A 12,199-nucleotide genomic window follows, 5' to 3' on the forward strand; every position below is an offset into this window, starting at 1 on the left:
TAAGCAGTTTGTAGGGAAACCTTTTTAACAAATTATTCAAAGCTCTTTATACAACAATGTTACAAGTTAATCAAATGAAAAATCAAATATTACAAAACAAAGAAAATAATCTACGAAAAATATTCAATCAAAAATTTATTCTACTACTGCTTGTAAACATATCTTACATCATTCAAGAAAGCAGTAAATACATCTTCGCCTTTTCTCAGAACTTTCCAATTGAAACCACCACACTACACACTTCCAGACACATTAAACCAATCAGTGACAGTATTAGGTGATTTCCCAGTTAATTGTAAAGTAGTGTTAATTGGGGTCTCATAAACAAAATAATAAACCAATTCCAAAATTTCAGAAAGGGGTGGTAGATAGCAAAATCGGCGGTAGATAGCATACTATAATAGCACCTCAAGAACATTCTCTCTCTCTCTCTCTCTCTCTCTCTCTCTCTCTCTCTCTCTCTCTCTCTCTCTCTCTCTCTCTCTCTCTCTCTCTCTCCTTTTTTTTTTTTTTTTTTTTTTTTTTTTTTTTTTTTTTTTTACATTCTGCTGGTCCTCAATTATGTAAAAACAAAGAAGCTTTGATGTATAAATAAAACTCTCCGGTACGGATATATTTATTTTCTCTGTGGACACTGTAACTTAAATATTCTTTAAAATATACACAATCATATTCACTGGAAATCTAAATTACAAACTGTTTATCTATACAAAAATTCAAGTTTTCCCTCCTTGCTAGCTCTTGAATTATGAACAACACCGATTGAATATTATGAAGTTCAAAACTTTCAGCGCATGTCTTTTATGCTGAACAGGAAGACATGAGTCTTTCTTATATGTGTGTACGTGTGTGTGAGTATGTCTCCTGTGAATGAAAGATATTTCTTTTCAGCGAATGTCTTTCATGCTGAACAGGAAGACACGAGTCTTTCTTATATGTGTAAACGTGTGTGTGTGTGTGTGTGTGTGTTGGTCTCCTGTGAATGAAGGATATTTTGGGGGTAAAATTAATGACAAAGGATCTCATCTCATCCTATTAGAGTAACACTCATTTATGTCAATACATCCGTTTTTAAAACGGTAAAAATCCTGGAATGAATGTTGCCAGACATTTACCGTTTTTAATGCAAATTTTTAAGTGTGTATGTGTGTAGGTATGTGTGCATGTGTGTGTTACTCCTCTGTGAATGCAAGATATTTTTTTTTGGTTAAAATTAAAAAATCATGGAATAAATGTTGCCATACAATTACCGTTTTTAATGCAAATTAACATTGTGTATATGTGTGTACGTATGTGTGTGTTTGTCTCCTGTGAATGAAAGATATTATTTGGTTAAAATTAAAAAATCATGGAATGAATGTTGCCAGACATTTACCGTTTTCAATGCGAATTTTTAACAGTGTGTATATATATGTGTGTGTGTGAGTGTGTGTGTGTGTGTTTGTCTCCTGTGAATGAAAGACATTTTTTTGGTTAAAATATTGACCAAGGATCCCATCTCATCCTATCAGAGTAACAGTGTGTACGTATGTGTGTGTGTTTGTCTCCTGTGAATGAAAGATATTTTTTTTTTTTGGTTAAAATATTGACCAAGGATCCCATTTCATACTAGGATAAATTCTCCCATTTTATGAAGTGATTATACAACAGTGATTGAATATATCATTTGCTTAAAACTAACACAAACACAAAACATTGAAAAACTGGAAGATGCTGCTTCCATTGGCCATCTCCATCTAATTTCTTTTCCTCTTGTTTTGTTAAAGTTTTTGTAGTTTATATAGGAAATATTTATTTTAATGTTGTTACTGTTCTTAAAATATTTAATTTTTCCTATTTTCCTTCCCTCACTGGGTTATTTTCCCTGTTGGAGCCCCTGGGCTTATAGCATCCAGCTTTTCCAATTAGGGTTGTAGCTCAGCAAATAATAATAATAATAATAATAATAATAATAATAATAATAATGATAATAATAATAATAATTGTTACTGTTCTTAAAATATTTCATTTTTCCTTTTTTCTTTTTCGTACTGGGCTATTTTCCCTGTTGGAACCCCTTGGCTTATAGCATCATGCTTTTCCAACTAGGGTTGTAGCTTAGCAAGTGATGATAATAATAATAATAATAATAATAATAATTGTTACTGTTCTTAAAATATTTGATTTTTATTTATTTCCTTTTCGTACTGGGCTATTTTCCCTGCTTTTCCACTTAGGGTTGTAGCTTAGCAAGTAATAATAATAATAATAATAATAATAATAATAATAATAATAATAATAATAATAATAATAATAATAATAATAATATCCTCTTTCGATTGACATTATCACCGTTGTCCAAAATATCTTCATCTTCATCATCATCATCTCCTCCTACGCCTATTGACGCAAAGGGCCTCGGTTAGATTTCGCCACTCGTCTCTATAACCTGTGATCTTCCCTAATCTATTATTACAAGACTCACTTAGAAGTGGGTCCTGATTTTACCAAACTCGTATTTACTACCAGTTTCCATTCTCGTTACCCTATGATCTCCGCTAATCTTCTACTATTTTACCAAGTTCTGATTTTACCGAACTTGTATTATGATTTTATTGTCTGTATCAAGCCAGAAGCTGTTCTGATTTTACCAAACTTGTATGATAATTTTATAGTCTGTATCAAGCCAGAAGCTGTTTTGATTTTACCAAACTCGTATTATGATTTTATTGTCTGTATCAACCCAGAAGTATTTCTGATTTTTACGAAACTCGTATTATAATTCTATTGTCTGTAGCAAGCCAAAAGCTGTTCTGATTTTGCTCAATTCGTATTATAATTTTATAGTATGTATCAATCCAGAAGCTGTTCTGATTTTACCAAACTCGTATTATAATTTTATTGTCTGTATCAAGCCAGAAACTGTTCTGATTTTACCAATCTCGTATTAAAATGTTATTGTCTGTATCAAGCCAGATGATGTTCTGATTTTACCAAACTCGTATTAAAATTCTATTACCTATACCAATCCAGAAACGGTGATAACCAACCCACATTTCGAAGCATTTAGCTCTACAACGATCAGTGATCGCAGCAGTTGTACTGGAACGTAAATTGATTCTCCAGCTGCTTCACTTTTATCTGTCTGTGAAGAGAGAGAAGATGCAGAAATGCAGGCACCAGGGCACCACCTTGGAGAAGTTCAAGTCGTCCTTCGATGAGGTGAGGAGACTGAAGGCCACGGCGGTCATGACACTAAAGATTAGATTGCTGTGGGATAAGGCGTCGCCGTTGCTCGTGGTCTTCATAGCCTCTGGAGTTTCGCCTGCAAGATAAAAGAAGATAATATTTGCGAGAAAGGCAACGGGGATAGATAGAAAATGGATCACCAAGATAGAAGGATATATTCACAAGAAAGGCAACGGGAATAGATAGAAAATGGATCACCAAGATAGAAGGATATATTCCCAAGAAAGGCATCGGGAATAAATAGAAAAGGGATCATCAAGATAGAAGGATATATTCACAAAAAAAGCGGGAATAGATAGAAAAAGGATCATCAAGATAGAAGGATATATTCACAAGAAAGGCAACGGGAATAGATAGAATATGGATCATCAAGATAGAAGGATATATTTACAAGAAAGGCAACGGGAATAGATAGAAAAGGGATCATCAAGATACAAGGATATATTCACAAGCAATACAACGGGTATAGATAGAAAAGGGATCATCAAGATAGGAAAAAATATATTCACAAGCAAGGCAACGAGAATAGATAGAAAAGGAATCTTCAAGATAGAAGATTATATTCCCAAGATAAGCAACGGAAATAGATAGAAAAGGGATCATCAAGATAGAAGGATATATTCACAGGAAAGGCAACGGGAATAGATAGAAATGGGATCACCAAGATAGAAGGATATATTCACAAGCAAGGCAACGGGAATAGATAGAAAAGGGATCACCAAGATAGAAGGATATATTCCCAAGAAAGGCAACGGGAATAGATAGAAAAGGGATCATCAAAATAGAAGGATATATTCACAAGCAATACAACGGGTATAGATAGAAAAGGGATCATCAAGATAGGAAAAAATATATTCACAAGCAAGGCAACGAGAATAGATAGAAAAGGAATCTTCAAGATAGAAGATTATATTCCCAAGATAGGCAACGGGAATAGATAGAAAAGGGATCATCAAGATAGAAGATTATATTCACAAGAAAGGCAACGGGAATAGATAGAAATGGGATCATCAAGATAGAAGGATATATTCACAAGAAAGGCAACGAGAATAGATAGAAAAGGGATCATCAAGATAGAAGGATATATTCCCAAGAAAGGCAACGGGAATAGATAGAAAAGGGATCATCAAGATAGAAGGATATATTCACAAGAAAGGCAACGAGAATAGATAGAAAAGGGATCATCAAGATAGAAGGATATATTCCCAAGAAAGGCAACGGGAATAGATAGAAAATGGATCATCAAGATAGAAGATTATATTCACAAGAAAGGCAACGGGAATAGATAGAAATGGGATCATCAAGATAGAAGGATATATTCACAAGCAATACAACGGGTATAGATAGAAAAGGGATCATCAAGATAGGAAAAAATATATTCACAAGCAAGGCAACGAGAATAGATAGAAAAGGAATCTTCAAGATAGAAGATTATATTCCCAAGATAGGCAATGGGAATAGATAGAAAAGGGATCATCAAGATAGAAGGATATATTCCCAAGAAAGGCAACGGGAATAGATAGAAAAGGGATCATCAAGATAGAAGGATATATTCCCAAGAAAGGCAACGGGAATAGATAGAAATGGGATCATCAAGATAGAAGGATATATTCACAAGAAAGGCAACGAGAATAGATAGAAAAGGGATCATCAAGATAGAAGGATATATTCCCAAGAAAGGCAACGGGAATAGATAGAAAAGGGATCACCAAGATAGAAGATTATATTCTCAAGAAGGCAACGGGAATAGATAGAAAAGGGATCATCAAAATAGAAGGATATATTCACAAGCAATACAACGGGTATAGATAGAAAAGGGATCATCAAGATAAGAAAAAATATATTCACAAGCAAGGCAACGAGAATAGATAGAAAAGGAATCTTCAAGATAGAAGGTTATATTCCCAAGATAGGCAATGGGAATAGATTGAAAAGGGATCATCAAGATAGAAGGATATATTCCCAAGAAAGGCAACGGGAATAGATAGAAAAGGGATCATCAAAATAGAAGGATATATTCACAAGCAATACAACGGGTATAGATAGAAAAGGGATCATCAAGATAGGAAAAAATATATTCACAAGCAAGGCAACGAGAATAGATAGAAAAGGAATCTTCAAGATAGAAGGTTATATTCCCAAGATAGGCAATGGGAATAGATAGAAAAGGGATCATCAAGATAGAAGGATATATTCCCAAGAAAGGCAACGGGAATAGATAGAAAAGGGATCATCAAGATAGAAGGATATATTTACAAGAAAGGCAACAGGAATATATAGAAAAAGGATCATCAAGTTAGAATATATTCACAAGAAAGGCAACGGGTATAGATAGAAAAGGGATCATCAAGATACAAGGATATATTTACAAGAGAGGCAACAGGAATAGATAGAAAAAGGATCATCAAGATGGGAGGATATATTTACAAGAAAGGCAACGAGAATAGATAGAAAAGGGATCATCAAGATAGAAGGATATATTCACAAGCAAGGCAACGGGAATAGATAGAAAAGGGATCATCAAGATAGAAGGATATATTCACAAGAAAGGCAACCGGAATAAATAGAAAATGGATCATCAAGATAGAAGGATATATTCACAAGAAAGGCAACGGGTATAGATAGAAGAGGGTTAATCAAGATAGAAGAATATATTCCCAAGAAAGGCAACGGGAATAAATAGAAAAGGAATCATCAAGATAGAAGGATATATTCACAAAAAAAGCGGGAATAGATAGAAAAAGGATCATCAAGATAGAAGGATATATTCACAAGAAAGGCAACGGGAATAGATAGAAAATGGATCATCAAGATAGAAGGATATATTCACAAGCAATACAACGAGTATAGATAGAAAAGGGATCATCAAGATAGGAAAAAATATATTCACAAGCAAGGCAACGAGAATAGATAGAAAAGGAATCTTCAAGATAGAAGATTATATTCCCCAGATAGGCAATGGGAATAAATAGAAAAGGGATCATCTAGATAGAAGGATATATTCACAAGAAAGGCAACGGGAATAGATAGAAAAAGGATCATCAAGATAGAAGGATATATTTACAAGAAAGGCAACGGGAATAGATAGAAAAGGGATCATCAAGATAGAAGGATATATTCACAAGCAATACAACGGGTATAGATAGAAAAGGGATCATCAAGATAGGAAAAAATATATTCACAAGCAAGGCAACGAGAATAGATAGAAAAGGAATCTTCAAGATAGAAGATTATATTCCCAAGATAGGCAACGGAAATAGATAGAAAAAGGATCATCAAGATAGAAGGATATATTCACAAGAAATGCAACGGGAATAGATAGAAAAGGGATCATCAAGATAGAAGGATATATTCACAAGAAAGGCAACGGGTATAGATAGAAAAGGGTTAATCAAGATAGAAGAATATATTCCCAAGAAAGGCAACGGGAATAAATAGAAAAGGGATCATCAAGATAGAAGGATATATTCACAAGAAAGGCAACGGGAATAAATAGAAAAGGGATCATCAAGATAGAAAGATATATTCTCAAGAAAGGCATCAGGAATAAATAGAAAAGGGATCATCAAGATAGAAGGATATATTCACAAGAAAGGCAACGGGAATAAATAGAAAAGGGATCATCAAGATAGAAAGATATATTCTCAAGAAAGGCATCGGGAATAAATAGAAAAGGGATCATCAAGATAGAAGGATATATTCACAAAAAAAGCGGGAATAGACAGAAAAAGGATCATCAAGATAGAAGGATATATTCACAAGAAAGGCAACGGGAATATATAGAAAATGGATCATCAAGATAGAAGGATATATTTACAAGAAAGGCAACGGGAATAGATAGAAAAGGGATCATCAAGATAGAAGGATATATTCACAAGCAATACAACGGGTATAGATAGAAAAGGGATCATCAAGATAGGAAAAAATATATTCACAAGCAAGGCAACGAGAATAGATAGAAAAGGAATCTTCAAGATAGAAGATTATATTCCCAAGATAGGCAACGGAAATAGATAGAAAAAGGATCATCAAGATAGAAGGATATATTCCCAAGAAAGGCAACGGGAATAGATAGAAAAGGGATCATCAAGACAGAACGATATATTCACAAGAAAGGCAACGGGAATAGATAGAAGAAGGATCATCAAGATAGAAGAACATATTCAGAAGAAAGGCAACGGGTATAGATAGAAAATGGATCATTAGGATAGGATATATTCACAAGAAAGGTGGGAATAGATAGAAAAAGGATCATCAAGATAGAAGGATATATTTACAAGAAAGGCAACGGATATAGATAGAAAAGGGATCATCTAGCTAGAAGGATATATTTACAAGAAAGGGAACGAAAATAGATAGATAAGTTATCAGCTAATGTCTTATCAAATCAAAGGAGTCGTGAAAGATATATTCAATCGACAATTTAAAAGGACCAAAGGTTCAAAGTTCAAATTTGCAACAATGTTCTTATGTTGAACAGGCTGACATAAGTCTTTTCTACAGTTATTAGTTCGTAATACTAGGCAGGCTGTTAATTCTAATAGTTATGCCTTCTCTATCACGAGGCTCAATACTACACAGTATTCTAGAAGTTTTATTCCAGCTGTGACCAAGTTCTGGAATGATCTTGCTAATCGGGTAGTTGAATCGGTGGAATTTCAAAAGTTCAAAATTACAGTGAATGTTTTTATGTTGAACAGGCAGACATCAGTATCTTTTTATAGTTTATACACGAAAGGACTATTTTAATGGTGTTACTGTTCTTAAGATATCTTAATTGTTCATTACTTCTTTTGTAGAAGAAATGAACAAAATATCCAGAATCATAAAAAAGTAAACACAAAAAAGTACTAAATGAAAGAGTATTTTAAAAATCATTCATTACCATTGAAGTAATAAAAAATAACATGAATACAATCGATCCTCCAAAGCTTAATAACGTTGAAGAACAAATGAACAAAATGAACTTCACAAATAAATAACATAAAAAAGTACTAAATGAGAGAGTATATGACAAATAATTCTTTACCACTGAAGTAATTAAAAATAACATAAAGACAATATACCCTCTAAAGAATAACAATGAAGAACAAATGAACAAAATTTCCAGAAGTACAAAAAGAAAGTAAACCATAAAAGGTTCTAATTGCAAAAGTATTTGACAAATAATACCTTACCACAAAAATAATTAAAAATAACACAAAGACAATCGTCCCTCTAAAGATTAACAAGGAAGAACAAATGAACAAATAACTTCACAAATAAATAAAATAAAAAAGTACTAAATGAAAGAGTATTTTACAAATAACATCTGAACACTGAAGTAATTAAAAATAACATGAAGACAATAGACCCTATAAAGAATAACAACAATGAAGAACAAATGAACAAAATAACCTGAAGTACAAAAAAGTAAACCAAAAAAGGTTCTTATTGAAAAAGTATTTGACAAATAATACCATACCACAAAAATAATGAAAAATAACATAAAGGCAATCGTCCCTCTAAAGGTTAACAATGAAGAACAAATGAACAAAATTTCCAGAAGCATAAAAAAGTAAAAAAAAAAAAAAAAAATATGAAATGAAAGACTATCCGACAAATAATACCTTGCCATTGAAGTAATTGAAAATAACATAAATATAATCATTCCTCCAAAGCTAAATAACAATGAAGAACAAATGAACAAAATATCCAGAAACACAAAAAAGTAAACAAAAAATTACTAAATGAAAGAGTATTTTACAAATAATATCTGAACACTGAAATAATTAAAAAATAACATAAAGACAATCGTCCCTCTAAAGATTAACAATGAAGAACAAACAAAAAGAGTAAACAAAAACATGTTACTTACTCTGTAGAACATGCACCACACCAGAGACCTTTTTGGCATTAGCTGGTTTACAGGAATATCTCCCCGAGTCTGGCAAAGTGGCATTGTGTACGAGAAGGGACGACCTGGTCACTTCGCCCTTGTGCTCGGTGAAGACCTGGATTTCTCGTCCGCCCCGTTTCCCGTAGTTTACGAGCTGGAGGTCATGAATGTATGTATGTATATATGTACACATACAAACACACACACACACACACACACACACACACACACACATATATATATATATATATATATATATATATATATATATATATATATATATATATATATATGCGTATGTATGTGTATAAATTTATTAGGAATATTTATATTTAGTTAAAAGCAATGAATGAAAAAAATCCGTTCTCATGGTATATATATATATATATATATATATATATATATATATATATATATATATATATATATATATATATACATATATATGTATGTATATATATAATATTTACATTTAAAAATACAATAAAGATATACTTATCAGTAATAATAATAATAATGATAATAATAATAGTAATAATATTAATAATAATAATAAAAATAAGAATAATAATAATAACAATAATAAGAATAATAATAATATACAAACTAAAATTATAAATTGAAATATACATAAAAACGGCAAATTAGACCAAATTGACAACTTAAAATATACAAAAGTACATTATTGAATAGAAATGGATAAAAAAATATATATTACTTAAATGAAGTCAAGATAATATAATTCATGATATAAAAATGACAATGAAAAGGTTGACAAAATTGAAACTTTTTTTTTTTTTACCTTATCTCTGTGATACCACAAAATGAATTCGGGCGGCGTGGGGCTGAAGTGGACCACGCAGGTCAGGTTTAGGGTGCTGCCTTTGTCCAGATAGACACTACCGTCCCCTATGAGTTCTACCGAAGGCACTGAAGGGAAAGGGAAAGAAGAGCATCTTTATAAACTGTGTAAACAGAACGCACTCACGAACAAACACCAAAATGTGTACGATCAAGCAGGGATGAATAATATATTTAAGAGGTTAGAATTCTAAACATAGAATGCAGTTATTTAAAACAATGAATAATATATGTAAAGAATGCAGAATTATGGAAATGAAACGCGTTAACAATGAATAATATATGTTAAGAATGTAAAATTATGAAAATGAAATGCAGTTGTTTAAAACAACGAATAATATATGTAAAGAATGTAGAATAATGGAAATGAAACGCATTCACAATGAATAATAAATGTAAAGAGTGTAGAATTATGAAAATGAAATGCAGTTATTTAAAACAATGAATAATATATGTAAAGAATGTAGAATTATGAAAATGAAATGCAGTTATTTAAAACAATGAATAATATATGTAAAGAATGCAGAATTATGGAAATGAAACGCGTTAACAATGAATAATATATGTTAAGAATGTAAAATTATGAAAATGAAATGCAGTTGTTTAAAACAACGAATAATATATGTAAAGAATGTAGAATAATGGAAATGAAACGCATTCACAATGAATAATAAATGTAAAGAATGTAGAATTATGAAAATGAAATGCAGTTATTTAAAACAATGAATAATATATGTAAAGAATGCAGAATTATGGAAATGAAACGCGTTAACAATGAATAATATATGTTAAGAATGTAAAATTATGAAAATGAAATGCAGTTGTTTAAAACAACGAATAATATATGTAAAGAATGTAGAATAATGGAAATGAAACGCATTCACAATGAATAATATATGTAAAGAATGTAGAATTATGAAAATGAAATGCAGTTTTTAAAAAAAATTAATAATATATGTAAAGAATGTAGAATTATGAAAATGAAATGCAGTTTTTTAAAACAATGAATAATATATGTAAAGAATGTAGAATTATGAAAATGAAATGCAGTTTTTAAAAAAAATTAATAATATATGTAAAGAATGTAGAATTATGAAAATGAAATGCAGTTTTTTAAAACAATGAATAATATATGTAAAGAATGTAGAATTTTGAAATTGAAATGCAGTTATTTAAAACAATGAATAATATATGTAAAGAATGTAGAATTATGAAAATAAAATGCAGTTTTTTAAAACAATGAATAATAAATGTAAAGAATGTAGAATTATGAAAATGAAATGCAGTTATTTAAAACAATGAATAATATATGTAAAGAATGTAGAATTATGAAAATGAAATGCAGTTTTTAAAAAAAATTAATAATATATGTAAAGAATGTAGAATTATGAAAATGAAATGCAGTTTTTTAAAACAATGAATAATATATGTAAAGAATGTAGAATTTTGAAATTGAAATGCAGTTATTTAAAACAATGAATAATATATGTAAAGAATGTAGAATTATGAAAATGAAATGCAGTTATTTAAAACAATGAATAATATATGTAAAGAATGTAGAATTATGAAAATGAAATGCAGTTATTTAAAACAATGAATAATATATGTAAAGAATGTAGAATTATGAAAATGAAATGCAGTTATTTAAAACAATGAATAATATATGTAAAGAATGTAGAATTATGAAAATGAAATGCAGTTATTTAAAACAATGAATAATAAATGTAAAGAGTGTAGAATAATGGAAATGAAATGCAGTTATTTAAAACAAGGAATAATATATGTAAAGAATGTAGAATTATGAAAATGAAATGCAGTTATTTAAAACAAGGAATAATATATGTAAAGAATGTAGAATTTTGAAATTGAAATGCAGTTATTTAAAACAATGAATAATATATGTAAAGAATGTAGAATTATGAAAATGAAATGCAGTTATTTAAAACAATGAATAATATATGTAAAGAATGTAGAATTATGAAAATGAAATGCAGTTATTTAAAACAAGGAATAATATATGTAAAGAATGTAGAATTATGAAAATGAAATGCAGTTATTTAAAACAATGAATAATAAATGTAAAGAGTGTAGAATAATGGAAATGAAATGCAGTTATTTAAAACAATGAATAATATATGTAAAGAATGTAGAATTGTGAAATTGAAATGCAGTTATTTAAAACAATGAATAATATATGTAAAGAATGTAGAATTATGAAAATGAAATGTAGTT

The 12,199-nt window shown here is 30.2% G+C and overlaps 1 protein-coding gene across 1 annotated transcript in view; it reads right to left on the bottom strand.

Annotated features, from left to right (window-relative positions):
* Window positions 1-613: 613 nt before the first annotated feature.
* Window positions 614-12,199, bottom strand: part of LOC137646879 (zwei Ig domain protein zig-8-like) — a 16,271-nt gene continuing 4,685 nt past the window's right edge. Inside the window, exons 4-6 of the mRNA XM_068379948.1 lie at window positions 9,909-10,036; window positions 9,086-9,260; window positions 614-3,304 (exon numbers count right to left, since the gene is read on the bottom strand). Coding sequence (XP_068236049.1) covers window positions 3,117-3,304; window positions 9,086-9,260; window positions 9,909-10,036 — 491 coding nt within the window. The 3' untranslated portion in view covers window positions 614-3,116. The remainder of the gene's footprint in view (window positions 3,305-9,085; window positions 9,261-9,908; window positions 10,037-12,199) is intronic.

The sequence above is a fragment of the Palaemon carinicauda genome, chromosome 9, assembly GCF_036898095.1.
Source record: "Palaemon carinicauda isolate YSFRI2023 chromosome 9, ASM3689809v2, whole genome shotgun sequence".
Classification (NCBI taxonomy): Eukaryota; Metazoa; Arthropoda; class Malacostraca; order Decapoda; family Palaemonidae; genus Palaemon; species Palaemon carinicauda.